Below are 19249 nucleotides of genomic sequence, written 5' to 3'. Positions count from 1 at the left end.
ATAAAGCACACATCTCGGTAGAAGGTTACTGCTAGTCACGGGGAACAGGTATCGCAGTTACTGATTTTAGTGCTTTTCTAAGCATGAGAAGATGCAAGAATCGGGGTTCATAAAATTTTCTCCTGAAAATGTCTGACTATCTGGGGCCCTGTTCTGCCAGTTTTCCCAGAGCCAGAGTGCCCTATTCCTGATCTCCATCCTGAATTCTTTCTAGGGTGTCGGTCAGTGACTGCAGTGGCTAATGACTGAATTCTTGTAGATCCTGGTGGCAGGCAACATTCCTTAGTTGGTGCTGGGCTGCACCCCACCAGCCTGCAAGCCTTGTAGTTGCCCAACCTCAAGACCAAAGAAAGAGCCCAGAGATAGCAACGGGGCAGGGATCTTACAAGTCTGAAGCAAAAGGTCCTGGAGCGACACCCCATTGTGTATGGCAGATGACAGGGCAGGAATCTTCACTCCTCTTGGGGGAGACATGGGCTACCATTTATAGTGGGAACTGACGTCAGGTTGGTTCCTCAGTTGCCAGGGAAACCAGCGGCTGGGGCAGAAGGCAAGCATGTAGGCAGTTACTGATTAAGGCCTATGATTAAGAGATTAGATAGTCCTGTGAGTGAAGCAGGGGCTGGTTGAGCAGGGGATGTACAGAGAGCAAGAGAACAGCCATCCTGAGTGGCCTGATCATACAGTTGGCAAGAGGGGGTTAAGTTTGCATTGGCCAAATGCTGCCAGGTCTGTGTGCCTTTCTGCACTCTATCCACATGTTTTCTTCAGAGAGATTAATGGAGCTGTTCAAGATGCATCTTTCTTTTCCACAATTCACTATGTCACACCCACAGGCTGCCCATGGGGGCACATGGTCCTCTTCATTGAGATGGGGGCTCCTAAATCTCCTTTATAGACCATTTAGCATGGTGTTCCTTAAACTTGGCTGCCCCCTTTAAAAAATACAATGCCTGGTGCCACTGTACCCCAGTGGTTCTCACATGTTGGTGTGTATCACAGAATCACCTGGAGAGCTGAAAGACCGTGGAACCAGGCTCGCTGAGCTGGAAAGGGCCTGGCCCTTTGTATTTTCACCGGTTCTCCAGGACATGCTATGATAGCGCCCAAGGCTCAGAGAAGGTCACTGCATTGGACGAGCTACATCTGAATCTCAGAGCGGGGCCCAGGCATTGATTTCATTTTTAATGCTCCCAGTTGATATTTTTTAGATGATTATGATTTTTTATTTTATTCTGTGAATATGGTGTATTACATTAATTGTTTTATTGTGGTAAAATGTACATATTTACCATTTTAACCCTTCTTAAGTTTACGGTTCAGTGTTATTAAATATATTCACAGTGTTGTATAACCATCACCACTGTCTGTACCCGGAACTTCCATCATCTCCTTCATCCCATCATCTCCGACAGAAACTCTGTACCCATTAAACAACAACTCCCCGCCACCTTCTCCCCCGGCCCCTCCTAACCACCATTCTTCTTTGTGTCTCTAGGAATATTCCAGGTGCCTCATACAAGTGAAAGCAATATTTGTCCTTCTGTGTCTGGTTTCTTTCACTGAGCATAATGTTTTCAAGGTTCATTTCCCGTTGATTTTAATGGGCAGCCAAGGTTGGGAAACCACTGATCTGACTCCACAGCCACTCACCCTGTTAGCATGTGCTGGTTTCCCACACGGAGCTGCCCTTGGCCCTGATTCTGAGCACCCTGCTATGGCAGTTTGCAATACCTGATTTCTGTGGGAACAGTCCTGCACCCTGTCACCACCCACATCAGCAACTCCCCATCACTAGTGAATATCACACATCTGTGTTCTGTTGTAAACGCTTCTCTAATTACTACCTCTAACTGTGGGTGGGCATCAAAGTCTGTGCCTCAGTTTCCTTATCTGTAGGTTGGGCGTATAGGATTATAATGAGAATTAAGTAAACGTATACATCTCAAGCACTTAGAAGAGTGCCTGGTTAATAAGTACCCATCCATTACGTGTGTTAAAGAGAGAGCAGAAGAAACAGAGAAGTACTTGGTGGGGGTGGTGAGTAGTGGGAGTTGGAGGGTAGGGGCAGGGGAGGGGCTGTTGATGTTCCCGTATCTCCATCTGAATTCTGTCTATAGTTGTGTTGTCTTGTATCTGAGTTGATTTTCTTGTCTGTAAAATACTAATGAAAATATTATACATCCTTGAGTCTAAGTAATACTGTTAACAAAATTTTTACATTTAAACTTCTCTGAAATGATCAGGGAGTGTATTTAACAACTGATACCTCCTGTCCCCAGAGATGCTGTCATTAAATTCATGGAACATCTGTTAATCCTGGATTTATGGTAATATTAACCCTTCAAGTTTGCTGCAGGGATTTAATGAGAGAATGTATGTGAAAAATATTTCTTAAACATCATTCAGGTGTGGGATAATGTTTTCAAAAGTGAAGATGATAGAAATGAGAAGTATAAAAATTTTGTGTAGAACAAACAGGATGTGTTGTAAAAAGCATTTTGTTTTTTTCAACCCTAACCCCCAAGGATGATAGTATTAGGAGGTGGGTCTTTGTTTAGTTTAGTTTTGTTTTTAAGGGGGGGGCGGTAATTAGGTTTATTTATTTGCTTGTTTGTTTTGATGGAGGTACAGGGATTGAACCCAGGGCCTTGTGCATGCGAAGCACATGCTTTACCACTGAACTATACCCTCCTGCTGTAAAAGCACTTGATAAAGTGTTAGGTATAATATATGAGCCAATTGTGGCTAGGTGTTTCCCCTGTGAAGTGTCTCTTGAGCACTGAAGTGATTTTCATTCTACAGCTGATTTTCTTATCTCCCCTCGTACTTCTAGTAGGAGCAGGGCAAGCCTTAATTTGGCTGAGCTTTATTTTTCTCATCTGTGATGAGGTTAGCCATAAATCCTTCAGGTTTAACCATTCCATGGGGTGATAGTACAGCGCCTTGAATTTTAATCCAAACTCTTCTCCTCACTGACTGCCGAACCTGGACAAATCTGTGCCTCAGTTTTGCCATCTATAATATTTGGGTTAAGTTCCTTCTAACAGCCTTTCCAGCTTCATTCTCCCAGTATTCCCCAGGATTTCAAAGCTGGGTCCCCATGTTCCTCACTGGAGGTCTGTGAGGAATACCTGGTGATACTGGGGAGGCACCTGTGCTGCTGCTTAAAGGATTCATTCTAATTTCCTGCATCTGCCCTTTAGGGAACATCCCTGGCTCTGCCGTGCTGGTGTTTGACATCCACGTGATTGACTTCCACAACCCTTCAGACTCTATCAGCATCACCTCCCACTACAAGCCCCCCGACTGCTCAGTGCTGAGTAAGAAGGGAGATTACCTCAAGTATCACTACAACGCTTCTCTTCTGGATGGGACCCTGCTGGATTCCACGTAAGGGCAGCCCGGGGTCAGTGGGGAGCGCTCCTGGCAGATAACAGTTGTGTGTTCCCACTATCCTCCTTCTCTCTTCAACAGATACCGGTTTAGAGCTTTTACCTCCATGCCTTTCACAGTGCATATCTCAAGCGTACATCACTGTTCTGGTGCACTGTTCTGAGAGTTCCCTATGAATGGTCTCATCCTGCACCTGTGAAATTATTTTTCTGAAAAACAGGTCTCGTCCTATCAATCCTGTCTTTAAAAATTAACCCACAGATAAAATGCAAACTCCAGAGTCTGGGACATCAGGCTTTCTTGTCAGCTCCATTCTGCCTCACCACTCTCATCTGCTGAGGCCCGTCTCCCGCCTCCCAGGGAGCCATGTGCGCTGGTGAAGGATGTGCACTGCTTACACCCTTCCTTCTGGCTACCTTCTGCCCTTGCTTAAATGCCTTCCCTTTTCTCAAAACCTTTGCTTAATTCCTAGAGAGAATCAACTGCTCCCACTTCTGTAGTCTCATATGCTTTATGTAGTCCCTGCCTTTTAGTTATTTTTGTTTCCATCACTGTTGCTGGTGTGAACACCTTAGCCGCTTAACATGTTTCCCCATATTATTCCTTACATCTAGCCCAAAACACAGCACAAAGGGAGTATTTTGTAAATGTTAATTGAGATGAATCTGAAAATATATTGCTGGGTATCAACAGTGTATGCTAGTATTATGCAGATAAAAGGAGCTTTGCTTATATATCTGAATCTCCAGAGATACCTATAAATTAGTGCACTATTCTCTTCTTTGGGAAAGAAACATTTTCAGCATTTATGTCTCCATATAAGTACATCCATTTTTGCACTGAACCTGACTTAGATTCCTAAGTTTAGTCTTGGGAAGAAGGAAGGACTTCATATAAGTAAAAATGTGCTACTGCATTTATTCTAGATCGGGAGGGTCTTCTCCCTCTCCCACCCATCCCTCCGCATTCTAGGTTCAGGTGACAGAGGGAAAGCCAGGCATGGAGAGAGCACATGAGGGACACACTCTTCAGAGCATTCTCTCTGGTGCTATGAGGTTCTGGACACTAACACATTTAGTGTATTTCATCAGATCTAAAATGTGTTGCTTGTTAGAAGTGTCATTTTATGTATCTCAAGAAAGTAAGAATGCTGCCCCCAAATAATGACATGCTGTCCATCGTGAGACATATCCCAAAGAAAGAGATGTTAAAATGTGAATCAATTAAATATGCACTGGTCTCTGGGTCCCAGATTTACAGGGACCTGGCCTACAACAAAGCTCGCACTGATGATTAGAAGCCTTTGGGGGACAGCAGGGAAGAAGCGTGAATATAGTTGCTGGGAAGCAAGTGAGCTTATGCGTGGGGAAATGGTCTACAGGATTAGAAGAGCCTGTAAGGCTGATGGGTGGCGGGCATTGCTCTGGCCAACGTTTGTGTTCTTGTCTGGTGCTCTTAGGGCCTTGGGAAGAGAAAAGGGGTGGGAAGTGAACAAAGGAATTCCTTTTCTGGTGGGTTCAGGATATGCTTCTCATGCAGGGTGGGTAGAATCAGTCTTCCTGCTTCTGTGTGTGTTTGGTGGATGTACAACATTCTTACAGAGCATCCGGCAGCCATGTGATGCTCCTTCTTGTTGTCAGAGATTCCATTCTGAACCCTGAGAGTCATTTGCGTTATGTTTAACCATAGTTTGTTTTTTGTGCCTATGAGTCATGGCTATGTTACATTTATATACACATATATTTTCAGATTCTTTTCCATTATAGCTTATTAGGAGAAACTGAATATAGTTCCCTGTGCTGTACAGTACGTTACGTGTAAATTGACACAGAAGAGCAGTGTCCAAGCATCCCTGCTGGTCTCTTCTGGGTGGAAGCTTCAGAATAATGGGACAGTGAGGAGTGTGGCAGGTGTCTGCTTACCTGCGTGTGGGAGAGGAGCCCCTTCTGGAAGAGGGGTCCTGGTCCCACCCCAGCCCCAACGTGGGCCCTATAAACAAGGAGGCAGGAGCTGCTGTGGTCGATTGTTCATCAGGGCTAGGAGAATCCGCAGTGGAGAGGGTAGAGGGGAACGTGGGCAGAGAGCCAGGGAGGGCTGCCTGCTGCAGGAAGCAGGAAGCAGGAAGCTTGTGACGGATGGGAAGCCGGGACTGCACAGAAGGAATGAGGAGAATGTCTGAGAGAAAACCCAGCAAAATAAAAACAAAAGGATGACTTGAAGAAAAAGAATTAGTGGGGTTTTTGGAGATGACACATGAAAACAAATTGCTTGCTTGGAGGATTTTCTTAATGTGTGTTGAAACTGGCCTCAGTGGAGAAGAAACATTTGTTATTCGCTAACTAAATGAGTTCTTGGATATTCTGTAAGACTTGGAAACCTAGTAGTCCCACGGGAAGTTCCCCAGTGGTCCCTGGAAAAGGCATGAGAGGGTGCCTCTGTGCTACTGACAAAGGAGGGATTGTGTCGGGGGAAGGACAGAGGACGTCCTGTGCTAGAAGTGGCCTTGTTTCGGCTTCGTCCCAGGTACGGCAAATGCAAACCCTGTTTTGGTTTGCCGGCTCCAGAGAACCAGCTTGAGGAGGGAGGGAGGCAGCAGCCCTGCCCCCAGGGGAGGCCGGCAGCCTGAAATGGGATGTGACCAAAGGAGCAGTCCCTTCGTGTTGTGTTGTCACCACCTGGTGGTGGGCATCAAGGGGGCTCTAAGATATCCGGGAGGCTTTCCTTCCTGGACATTGAAGAACATTCCCACTGTTTGCCTTTAGGAAGTGATAGGAATACCATAGATTTGGAAATAGATTTACTTTCTTTTCTACTCTTTTCTGTTTTTAGATTTATTTATGTATTTATTTATTTTAATGGAGGTACTGCGGACTGAACCCAGGACCTCGTGTGTGCTAAGCATGTGTTCTACCACTGAGCTATACCAACCCCCCCTGGAAATAGATTTACTTCCGATAGTGACTGAGGTGACTGAGCCAACTTTTATTTATCTAGATTCCCGAGGACCTTGGGCATCAAGGATCGTTAAAACCGTGGCCCAAATGAAACTCTCACTTATTTTTCTGGAGTCATAGACTATTACAGACACAAGCACTTTACACCCTGAAGACCGTCCTTTCATTGAGCTCTTTATCCTTGCTCTCTGCTGTGCCAGGCATAATACGTTATTTACTATTTAGGATATTCTGTGTAATAACTGTTATCTCCATTTTATGCATGAGGAAACTGAGAAATTATTTCCTAGGGTCAAATTAAGTGGCAGAACCAGGATTCAAACCCAGGTCTTGCTGAATCCAAAACCCAGGATCTTAGTTATATATTTTTTAAAATTCTCATGAAAATTTCCACCTAGAACATTGAAACTTAAGAGAAAAATTGCTAACAGTACACAGAACCTTTTTTCCTCTGAACCACTGGTGAGTAGGAAGCCACTAAGGTCCCATCACCTCTGGAAACTTCAGTGTACATTTCCTGCGAACACACACATTCTCCTACGTAATTCAGTACATACCTTAAAGTCAGGACATTAACAGTGATACGTTACTACCTCTTAATTCTCAGTCCCCACTTGAGTTTTGCTAAATGTCCTCCTAAGGTCTTTTAAGCAAAAGGATCCGTTCCAATATGCTCCAACATTCTGAACAGTCCCTCCTCAGTCTTCCCTTGATTTTCACCTCAACATTTTTTTAAAAATTTCAGGCTGGTTGTTTTGCAGAATGGCCCTGAGTGTGGGTTTGTCTGATGTTTCCTTATGATTCCACAGGCAATCTGTACCTTTGGCAGAAAGATCACGGAAGTGATGTGTTCTTCTCAGGAGAACCCTCTCAAGGACCAGTGGGCTGATGACCTAACTAGGGACTCTTCTGTTTCATTTTCAGGTGGAATTTGGGTAAAACGTATAATATTGTTTTGGGATCTGGACAAGTTGTGCTGGGAATGGATATGGGTCTCAGAGAGATGTGCGTTGGCGAGAAACGGACTGTGATCATTCCGCCCCACCTGGGCTATGGGGAGGCTGGCGTGGGTGAGTGTGCAACTGCGTGAAAAGGTGTTTGGGGCACATTCCCCGTCTGCGGTTTGTGCCTTTTGAGGCGCTGTGTTTAGAGCCACAATATGTTTCTTCCACTTAAAACCCAAAGAATCTGTGGTTTTTAAGTGTCTAGCATTTTTTAACTAAAGACCCCTGTGAATTCAGTGTTAATACCATGTTAGTGGGGTTAAGCAGGGGTTTTTGTGAAACAAACCTTGACTTTTCAAACTCACCTGTGGGAAATGTCCCTGAAGGGGCTTCCCACATGATTTCTCTTAGTCAAGACAGGTGCTTCCTTGGGAACTGTTTCCGAGGACGGTGGGATGTTGAACTTGTAAGCTACCCAAGGAGATTTCCTTGTGAAGAGATTGGTTTCAAGCTCTGGCAATACTGGCCTTATGTTGCCCTCACAGCTGTTGTGGTTTATTTCATAACTTTGGCCAAAATGAGCCCTTCTCTTGGGGGGTGTGGGAACTCTTTCAGTTTTTATGCTCCTGCTACCTGCAGATGGAGGAGATGGAGGAGATGAAGGGCCAACTTAGAAAAGTGATAGGCACTTTGGATTGATCCTCTGTTTCACAATTTTTAAATAATTGTAAAAATACTGTGACTTCCCCCAATCTGAGAAGAAACACTTTTAAAAATATGTGTTTGTAAGACCATGCTCCTGTGATATATTATAAATAATTCTAATATGTATTATTTTAAATTATATATATTACATTTACTTATATCCACATACTTATATAAATTCTTTTGGACTCATACTATATATACTGTTCTAGAATTTGTGTTTACAAATCACATCTTGGATCATGATTTTAAGGCAGACTATATTATTCTCAAAGTTCTGCTGTTAGATTTATTCAAAAATTCCACCACTGTAGTCTCTACTGGTGGCTTTTAAACTTTTTTCACCAAGACAGCCATTTTATCTCCCAACTTGTTATACGTAAACATACAATTTTATACATATATACATATACATTTAGTTTTATATATAAAATTCAAACTAAGTTTCATAAAATGATACCTATCCTTTCTATGCGGGGTATACCCTGATTTTATTCTATTCCTTAGCTGAGAACGATGCTGCTCATCATCCTCAATATTGATTTCATGACTCACTACCTACAGTTTGGAGAAACCACTTGCTGATGCTGAACTTTCTTGCTTTCACAAGACAGGGCTCCAAACACAAGGCGGCTAAACCCGGGTTGCGGGGGAGGTTGAGAGGGACGTGCCCACTGCCCTGTCGTTAACACTGCCTCCTCCCCTGTTGGTGCGGCAGATGGAGAAGTGCCCGGCAGCGCGGTGCTGGTGTTTGACATCGAACTGCTGGAGCTTGTGGCCGGCCTGCCAGAAGGGTACATGTTCATATGGAACGGCGAGGTGTCAGCCAACCTCTTTGAAGAAATCGACAAGGATGGTGATGGAGAAGTCCTCCTTGAAGAGGTAACTGAAACCTTTTTGAAAGGAGGTGGGACCCAAGGAACCCAGGGAGCCTTACTGGGCTGGGGGACCCATCCTGTATGTGAAGCCTCTCGGAGTGAGGAAGACACCTGTGCTTGTTTCTTGTGATGGTAACCTGCACACTCACACACCAAGCACTTGCACATGCACTCTCTAAATTGAAGCTCACAATCCCTGTTTGAAGAAACCGAGGCCCTGAGAAGTACAGGGCTTGATTCCAGGGCTCACAAGTATGGTTTCAGTTCCTGGGTGCTCACTGCAGCCTGCACTGTACTAAGTGTTTTCACATATATCACCTTGCTTGACCCTCACAACAGTCAAGTAAGCATCCCTGTTTTTCAGGAGAAGCAGCTGTGCACAGAGAGGGTAAATGACTTGCCCAAGGTTGCACAGCAATCCAGTGGTTTGAGTCGGGATACACACCCCTGTCTCGGTCATCTAGATCCTGTATTGTTTCTCCTGCCCCAGACACTCCTTTGTGGAGCTGGGCATAGAGTCCTAGTCTTGTCACAGCACTGGGGAATTCCAGCTTATTCCACATCTGCTTCAAGGATGCAGCTCCAGCCTCCTCCCCTTTCTCTCTTCTGTCATCAGCATTTCCCTACTACTGGGTCATCCACAGTAGCATAAGAACATGCTGCTATTTCCCCTTCTCTTGACACGTCTTTTCTTTCTTTTCTCTCTTTATAGCAAAAACCTCAAGAGTTGTCTGTCCTCCCTGCCTCCAGTTCCTTTCCTCCTCATCTCTTTCCCACCACTCCTGTCAGCTTTTTATCCCTCCACATCACTGAACCTGGTCTTGCTAGGGAGCGGACTCCAGTGGTCAGTTCTCACTCTACTTCCTTGCGGCGGACTCCTTTGCGGGCCGCCTTCTTCCCCCGGCTTCTGGCTGCCAGGGCTTCTCGGTGTTCCTCCTGCCTCACTGGTAGCTTCTTTTCAGGAGTCTTCTCCCTGGGCTCTTCATGGTGCAGTGCTGTGGGCTAAGTCCTGAACTTGAGCTCCCTTTCCCTCACTCCCTTGGTGGCCTCAGCCAGTCCCGCTGTCTTTACCATCCTTGTCCCGATGACTTCCAGATCAGTATCTCCGGCCCCATCTTCTCCTTCACTTTCACACTCACATATCCAATTGCCAATTCCACATCTTCATTTACTGACCCCTGATGATCCACCCTGCTGAACATGCGTCACCCAAAGCCTTCCCCATCTCAGGTGATGGCAATGCTTTCCTTCCAGTTGCTCAGGTGAGAGCGCTCAGCAGTCTGATTCCTCTCTTCCTCTCACAGGTTATAGTAAATCCATCAGGAAGTTATTCTAGCTCTAGCTTGAAAGTAGATCCGGAACCTGACCACTTCTCATCACCTGCGCTCCATAGCATCTTAGTCCAGGTCCCACCTGGACTTCTGCAAAGGTCTTCCTGCTCTCACCCTTGCCCCTCACAACAGCCAGAATGACCCTTCTAAAACAGAAGCTGGGTCATGGCCTGCTTCAGTTCAGAACCCTGGAGAAGCCTCCTGTTGGGCTGCACCCTGCAGGCCTGAAAGCCTCATGGTTGCCCAGCCTCAAGACTGAAGAAACAGACAGTGACAGAGACATCAACAACTTATTGGACAGGGGATCTTACGTGTTTGCAGCAGAAGGTCCTGGAGCAACACCCCACTATGTACCGCAGACAGCAAGGACATGGCAGGGATCTTCACTACCTGGAGGAGAAGGAGGCTACCATTTATAGGGGGAACTGACGTCACATTGGCTTTTCAGTTACCTGGGAAACCAGCAGCTGGGACGTGTCCCTCACAGCCCCTCACGTTAACGACATCACGAGGACAGATGCTTCCCTTTAATAAACTAGCAGGTGGAGCTGTTCTGGACTAAGGATCAGAACAATCTCTGGCTGGGGCAGAGGGCAAGCACATTCTTGTGTGTAGGGTATAGGTGAAGCAGGGACTGGTGGAGCACAGGATGTACAAAGAGCAAGAGAACAGCCATCTCCAGTGGCCTGACCATACCCAGCCCCCATTTCCCAAGTGTTTACAGTGGCCTGTTAGGCCCTACAAAGGCCCACCCCCTGCTTGCTGTAACCTCCCCAGTGACTCTCCTCTCGCTGTCCTGTGAACACACTGGGCATCCACCCATCCCAGGTCTTTGCACCAGCTGTTCTTTGCTCAGAAGACCCTTCCCCTGGATAACTGTTGGGCTCATTCTCACTTCCTTCAAGCCTTTGCACAAGTCTGTCTTTCTCACTGGGGTCTTACCCCGACCACTGAATTGATACTTCAACCCGTTCCCCTACCTCTACTTGATCTTCCTCACTTGGCTCTACTTTTCATTTCTCTGGAGAATTTCACTTTCCAACTTTATAGTTCACTTTAAAAAAATGTTCCTTTTTAATTGCGTGTCTTTTCCACTAGCATGTACTAGAATTCCAAGGGCAGGATATTTTGTATGTTTATTGATGTATCTCCAGGGTCTAGGATGGTGCTCCGCACACGGTAGATAGTAAGTTTTTATTGTGTGAATGAGTGAATGAATGAATGAACACAGGCAGCATGTTCTCAAAGGCGAGGGTGGTTAGGGGATTGGCCTTTGGTCTAAAATTAAGTGTTGATTTAGGGAAAGGGGATAGTTCCAGTGGCTGCTGTGTATTGGCTGCCTGGGACCTAAGGGGTCCTGGAGTCATTTCTTCAGGGGTTTTTAACCTGCATATGGAGGGAAAAACCCAGGTCATATAGCTCCTTAGATTTTGTCTGTTCTGCTGGCTCAGACTTACTGCCCTCAGGCTGCTCTGCTCAGGCTCTGGCTTGGTATTCTTGGCTGCTGTATCTCATGGTCTATCCTGTCCCCTTTCTCTCCAGTTCTCAGAGTACATTCATGGCCAGGTGGCATCTGGCAAAGGGAAACTCGCTCCTGGATTTGATGCTGAGATGATTGTGAAGAATATGTTCACCAACCAGGACCGGAATGGAGATGGGAAGGTCACAGCTGAGGAATTTAAACTCAAAGACCAGGAGGCCAAACACGACGAACTCTAAACCTGACATGAGCCACTTGTGTGACACCAAGCCCTCTGTCGTGGCAAAAAGTGCAGTGAGGGTCTCTCAGAAGAGAATCGTCAGCAAGTAGTACATGGGTCACATAGTACCTGGGACATACATCATGGTGGGTTGATACACATGGTGAGACTTTTAGGCTGATGCTAAACCAAATCAGTGCAGGTGCCTTAGCATGGGCTGTGGAGAATATCGAAAAGGCTGCATTGTCAGCCATTGTTTTCTGGGTACCGTCTGGGTAGTTTTGTTATTAAAGGAAAATAGTGTCATACAGAAGTTATAACCATCTTGGAGGGAACGGAAGAAAAAGTGTCTAGGTTACTTATATGAAGAGGATTAAAAATTTTTTTGGCCTGCTGGTGTTTTAAAAGTGTTCTCCAGATGGGCAGAAAAGACAGAGGGCATGCCTCAGCAGGACCCAGATAGCCCAGAAAACTCTTCCCAGCGGCCCTTAGAGGCTCGGTAGTGCCCAGCCTCCACTGTCCCTCAGTACACACACACACACACACACACACACACACACACTTTTCTAGTTAATCACACCCCACCTCACTGTGGTCTTCCTATTGGCTGGGTAACTTGGGGGTTAAAAAGAAAATCAGCAGACCAAAGGAAAGACTTCTTGGACCATGAGTAGAGAATTTGATTCTGCATTTGTCACATAAGGTTATCTGCTTCACTTTCTTACTCCCGTCACTCTGTCCTATTGCACTGTCTTCCTGCCCTGAATCCTTCAATCAGATGGATACATGGAGAGCTGGTGAGTATTTCACTGTGGCCAAGGTGGAAATGTCATCCCAACAGATGAGCATAAACAGAGTGATGTATTTCTGCTGCTCATACATGCCCTGGAGAGAGAGGTGCCCAAGGCCTGTGGGCCTCTGGGTAGAACAGTATTCCTGCTGGCCTGTCCCCATGTTATGCAGTAACCACCTTGCTGCCTCCTAATGTCCTCTGTTCCCAAGTGGTGGTGGCACTTACCCTGAAGTAATCAATGATTTTCCTTTTGAAACTGCTTTGTTTTACTAATTTAAACTATTTTGTACTGATGTAACCCTGAGATAGTTCATGAAGATGCTCTGCACTCATTCAATGGAATAAATGTTGGGAAATGAACTTTTGACCTATAAAGTAATGAATTACATCATCAGTTTTTGTGGTGTTTTATTTGAAGGCTCATGTAGCCCATGAGAATACACCATGCTATCAGAATCCCCTTGATAAAAACTCAGCAGGACTGAATTGAAAGGAGAATTGGAAGGAGACAACTGTATAGTATATAGGGAGGGTAGGTCAGTGAGGGTCCTAGCTGGAAACACACCCTCATATAGGACTTCTGAAGAGAACTCTTTACAGAAGTGTGGGCAGGATGTCGAGGTACCCATGACTGTTGACCAGCAACAGCAGGAAGCTATTCCACCCCTGGGCTTGAAGGATCAAGGGGAGTCCAGGTGGGGCTGCCTGGCAGTTGTGGACGGACACAGCTACTCCCAGAACTGAGGCTGGCACTGTAGCAGAGGAGTGAGGGAAGAAATGCCCATCCTCTGTCCTGCACTGGCTCCAATTAGCTGAAGCCAATCTGAAACCAGAGGGCAAGGAGCTTAGGGGCTGTTGTTCTCAGAGATCAGCGTTTTGGGGTGCAGAGGAAGGTGGAGAATGACTCTGGTGGGGGTTGGGGTCAGAGCAAATGGAGGCTAACTGGCATGTGTATAGGGAAAACATGTATATCTATATATATATTTTAAAAAGCAAATGTTATGGTTTACTTTTTGCAGGGACTCTGTGTGCTTTTGGGAGGTGAAGGAGGTGCCCATGGGCTTCCTGGCTGCTCCTGCAGCTGTCACTGATGTTCCCTCACCCTCTACTACAGAGCACAGTCACGCAGATTTCTCATTTAACAGAATTCCCATAAGTGCACTAGATAGGTTAATGCTCTGCTAAATTGAATTGTCCTTTGGAGTGCTCTTGACCTGTAACACTTTATTATGCTTACTTATCTTTATGAAGATAAAAATCTTGTGCTTATTCTCTTACCCTAGATCTTTAGTTGGTCCTCTTTGAATTTCTTCACTGGCTATTTTCTACAGTGGTGGAGACAGGCTGACTGAATAGTTTCTCTGGGGAAATGAAGGGCTGTGGGCCTTAGAGCTTCAAGAATGGAAGGAAACTTAAGCTTATTTTTGCTTTTGTACTTAAGCTGTCTGCCTGACTGCTGAGCTGGATCATTGGTGTTTTCTGGCCTTCAGACTCAAGACTGAAATATTGGCTCTTCTTGGGTCTCTGGCCTTTTGTTTTTGAGCTTTACTGAGGTATCATTATCAAAATGTAAGACATTTCAACTGTATATGATCATTTGATATAAATATACATTGTGAAAGGATTCCCCCATTTAGTTAATTAACACAAATATCCCCCCTTTTTTGGAGAACATTTAAGTTCTACTCTCAGCAAATCTCAGCTGTGCAATAGTCACCATGTTAAATATTAGATCCAGACCTTATTATAGCTGAAGTTTGTACCCCTTTACCTACTTCCCTACCCTGGTAACCACATTTTTTTTTTTTTTACTGTTTCTATGATTTCAACATTTTTTTTTTATTCCACATGTAAGTGGTATCTTTCAGATATTTTTTGCAGTGTTTATCTTTCTAAATCTTTGGCTTATTGTTGAGTGCTGCCTGGCACTTCCATTCTTCTCATTGCTAAGGGAACATATGCCATTTTGGCAGGGAAGCTGGCCAGACTACTAGATTATACATAAGCACTTTAAAACCCTAGGTTTCTAGGAACAAAATTGCTTTCTTTGAAGCTTTCTTCCCTTGGACCTGTTGGAGATCTGGGGTCTTTATATAAAATAAGAATACTGCTCCTAATTATTTATTGCTAGTTGTGGATATAAATCTTCTATGCTTACTAAAACAGTGTTTGATTCTGTGTGGTCCTCTTCCTTAATGTTGGAATTTCAATAGGTCAGCGGATTCCTTCCAGCTTATAGTGGTCATATTTAAATGTCACTTGAATACAAAAAAATATCCAAAATTTATGCATTTCAAAATTTCTTCTTTGAGCGCTAGATACCTGTTTGGTATATTCCCTTGTATATCTCAGTCACCTCGAACTGCGAGTGTCCAATAGAATGGTCCACTCCCTTCCCAGCACCCTCCAGCCAAGCCTATTCCTCTCATTTTTCTGTTGCACTCATTTACTCAAATCAGACACCTGGGAGCACCCTATTCTCTCACCACTGCCGTATTTAATCCAACAGCAAGGCTGGTCATTTCTAAATCTAAACTATTGCAAATGATCTACTTCTCTCCAGCTCCACTGCCCCGGTTCTGCCAACCTACCATAATTTCTAGTTTGGAATTCCGCAGTACTTCCTTATTTGTTTGCTTGGGTATACGGGGACCCCCTGCTTTTCAGTAGTTCACTTTACGCCACTTTGCTTTTATGAAAGACTTAAATTTGACATATCTATCTTCACTAACTGAAAGAAATCCCAGGAAGATTTTTGCTTTTACAAAAAGGTGCAAAGCAAGGTCCACATTCAGTGTTGTAGAGGGAAAGTGCAGCCCCAAAAGTGAGAGGCACCGCCAAGCTCCTTCCTCAAGAACTACACTCAGTATCAAGCTGCCATAGGTTTGAACTGTATGTGAGCCTCTTTTGTGCCTCTGTTAGCAAGATGTGTCCTAAGGTAACAGCTTCTTTGCTTTACATCATTTTGGCTTAGGAAAAGTTTCATAGGAACACTACTTTCACATGTAGGGGGTTGGGTAGGACCTGTATCTGCCCCTACCAGTCCATTTGTCACTTGTCACCAACTGATCATGGCACTCCTTTACAGGGAAAGTAAAACTAAGTTTATTATGATTGACAAAGCCCTGTAATCTGGCACCCGCCCCTCTCCTACTCATCTGATGCCATTCTTCTCTTTGCTCCTAAGACCGTTAGATCAGTTCTCAGTTCTTATGTGGGGTTTTTGCACATGCATTCCCTCTCCTTGGAAATCAACCCCCTCAGCTCCTCACACAGCTGGCTCCTTGTAATCCTTCAGGCTTTGGCTTAAATATCACATCAGAGCTTTCTCCGACTACCCTATCTAAAATAGGTCCCTTGTTAGTTGTATTTTTTTCATAGTGTTTGCCTTATTTATGCTTTAGTTCTTTTCTCCTTTTGTCTCATCCATTAGGATGGAAGCTACATGAGGGCAGGAAACATGTCTGATTTAACTACTGTTTCTCTAGAACCTAATACAAAGTAAGGACTTAACGTATTTGTTGAATGATTCATTTAATCCTTCCCTCTTGAATTAATATGCCACTTTACAGATGAGGAAATCAAGGCTTAGAAAACTTGAAAACTTACTCCATGTCATAGGCAGAATCAAAGACTCATATCCAGGTATGACCAATTTCAAAGCCTGTGTCCTTTATACCTCAGGCATTCATCTTTTAAACTTTGTACTGAAATACCAGACTAAGTACAAAATACAGCAGGACTGTTGAATTCTGGGGCAACCTTGGAAAAGTTTCAGGCTTAGTCGTTCAAGATCACATGTATCCTCTCCTTCCTGATTCTCATAGGGTATTACCAAAGAGAAAACCCTGAACCTCAAGTTTGGTTTAAAAAAGCCTTCAATAATCTACCTAATCAACTTTAGTGTCTTTTAAACACACCATGGAATGTAGATTTCTAATGATATCTCTGGTGTAAGCTAGTTTTCTTTCTCTGACAAACTAGTCCCCCCTCCTCCATTTTCTTCAAAATTGTGACCCTTAGCACTCAAAACTGCTTTACCTCACAAAGTAAAATTTGAAATTGACAACTACTGGTGGTAGTTGGTGTTGGGAAAGCTGCACAGCTGCATGTAAATCAATGAAGTTAGAACGTTCCCTCACACCATACACAAAAATAAACTGAAAATGGCTTAAAGACTTAAACATAACATAGGAAACCACAAATCTCCTAGGAGAACATAGGCAAAACATTCTATGATGTAAATTGTTGCAATGTTTTCCTACATTAGTCTACCAAGGCAACAGAAATAAAAGCAAAAATTAACAAATGGGACCTAATTAAACTTATAAGCTTTTGCACAGCAAAGGAAACCACAAGCAAAATGAAAAGACAACCTATGGACTGGGAGAAAATATTGGCAAGTGATGTGACTGACAAGGGCTTAATTTCCAAAATATACAAAGAGCTCATACAACTCAAAAAAACAAGCAACCTAATCAAAAAAAAGAAGACCTAAACAGACATTTCTCCAGTGAAGACATACAAATGGCCAATGGGCACATGAAAAGATGCTCCACATTGCTAATTATCAGAAAAATGCAAATCAAAACTACATATCAACTCAAACTGGTCAGAATGGTCATCATTAAAAATTACACAAATGATAAATGCTGGCAAGGGTGTGGAGAAAAGGGAACCCTCCTACACTGTTGGTGGGAATGTAGTTTTGTGCAGCCATTATGGAAAACAGTATGGAAAATAAAAAACTAAAAATAGACTTACCATATGATCCAGCAATCCCACTCCTGGGCATATATCCGGAAGAATCTCTAATTTGAAAAGACACACGCACCCCAATGTTTATAGCAGCAGTATTTACAACAGCCAAGACACAGAAACAACCGAAATGTCCATTGACAGATGACTGGATAAGGAAGCTGTGGTATATTTATATAATAGAATACTACTCAGCCATAAAAAATAAAATAATGCCATTTGCAGCAACATGGATGGACCTGGAGATTCTCATTCTAAGTGAAGTAAGCCAGAAAGATAAAGAAAAATACCATATGACATCACTCATATGTGGATTCTAAAAAAAGAAAAAAGACAACAATGAACTTATCTACAAAACAGAAACAGACTCACAGACATAGTAAACAAACTTATGGTTGGTTACCAGGGGGAAAGGGGATAAGAAGGGATAAATTGGGAGTTTGAGATTTACAAATATCAACTACTATATGTAAAACAGACAAACAACAAGCTTCTTCTGTATAGCACAGGGGATGATATTCAATATCTTATGGTAACACATGGTGAAAAAGAATATGAAAAGGAATATATGTATGACTGAAACATTATGCTGTACACCAGAAATTGATACACTGTAAACTGAATATACTTCAATCAATAAAAATACTAAAAATAAGTGGGGGAAAAAAACTACAATGAGGTACCAACTGAGACTGGTCAGAATGGTCATCATTAAAAATTACACAAATGATAAATGCTGGAGAGGGTGTGGAGAAAAGGGAACCATCCTACACAGTTGGTGGGAATGTAAATTGGTGAAGCCACTATGAAAAACAGTATGCAGTTTCCTTAAAAAACTAAAAACAGACTTACCATATGATCCAGCAATCCTACTCCTCGGTATATATCTGGAGAAAATTCTAATTTGAAAAGATACATGCACCCCAATGTTCATAGCAACACTATTTACAGTGGCTAAGACATGGAAGCAACCTAGATGTCCATTAACAGATGATTGCATAAAGAAGTATACATACATATACACACACACACACATCATATTTCTGTCTGTAAGTCTATTTTGTAAATAAGTTCATTTGTTTCATTTTTAGATTCTGCATACACGTAGTAAAAAATATATGTGAATATATAATGGAATACTACTCAGCCATAAAAAAGAATGAAATAATGCTATTTGGACCCAGAGATTATCATACTAAGTGAAGTAAGTCAGACAAATATCATATGATACCACTTGTATGCAAATCCAGGCAGTCTGACTCTATGGCCCATTTCCTAACGGCTACATTAAATTGCTCTGAAAATTAAATCTGAAAACAAATATTTTAAATATCACTAACATCAGGGGCAGTGAGATATGATAGGTTCATGAGCGTATAGTGGAAGAGTCATGGGCCTTGGCTTGATAATCGAGTTATCTTGGTAGTGGCTAGAAGAGGCTATGGAGACTGCTCTCACGGCCTTCGTTTTATTGGGAGGTGACTGACCCATAGTCTTAATAAAGGACTAAGCCACAACTAGAATGCAAGGCATACCTTCAGTCTTCTTTACATTTACACCATGCAAAATGCTTATTTGTGGAAGCGTACTATAAACTTCTTTGGAAAACAGCCAATATGGAAGGCTCTAACAGCAAATACAGGGGTAAAGAGCTATCATTAGATCAGAGATGCCCAACTATTTTCTATATGAAAAAGCCCTGCAGGTAATTGATACTCCCATGCTATGCTATCTGCTTTAAAGCAGGAAGCTTGGTTTTGAGTTCCATTCTGGAAATACCTCAGCAGGAA

The 19249-nt window shown here is 43.5% G+C and overlaps 1 protein-coding gene across 1 annotated transcript in view; it reads left to right on the top strand.

Annotated features, from left to right (window-relative positions):
- FKBP9 (FKBP prolyl isomerase 9) overlaps positions 1–13089 on the top strand; it is a 38608-nt gene extending 25519 nt beyond the window's left edge. Inside the window, exons 7-10 of the mRNA XM_006201876.3 lie at positions 3207–3393; positions 7275–7420; positions 8718–8881; positions 11751–13089. Of these exons, the coding sequence (XP_006201938.2) occupies positions 3207–3393; positions 7275–7420; positions 8718–8881; positions 11751–11927 (674 nt within the window). The 3' untranslated portion in view covers positions 11928–13089. The remainder of the gene's footprint in view (positions 1–3206; positions 3394–7274; positions 7421–8717; positions 8882–11750) is intronic.
- The last annotated feature ends 6160 nt before the right edge of the window (positions 13090–19249 follow it).

Source organism: Vicugna pacos, chromosome 7 (genome assembly GCF_048564905.1).
Source record: "Vicugna pacos chromosome 7, VicPac4, whole genome shotgun sequence".
In the NCBI taxonomy this organism is placed as follows: domain Eukaryota; kingdom Metazoa; phylum Chordata; class Mammalia; order Artiodactyla; family Camelidae; genus Vicugna; species Vicugna pacos.
This window is presented reverse-complemented; position numbering and strand designations above follow the sequence as displayed.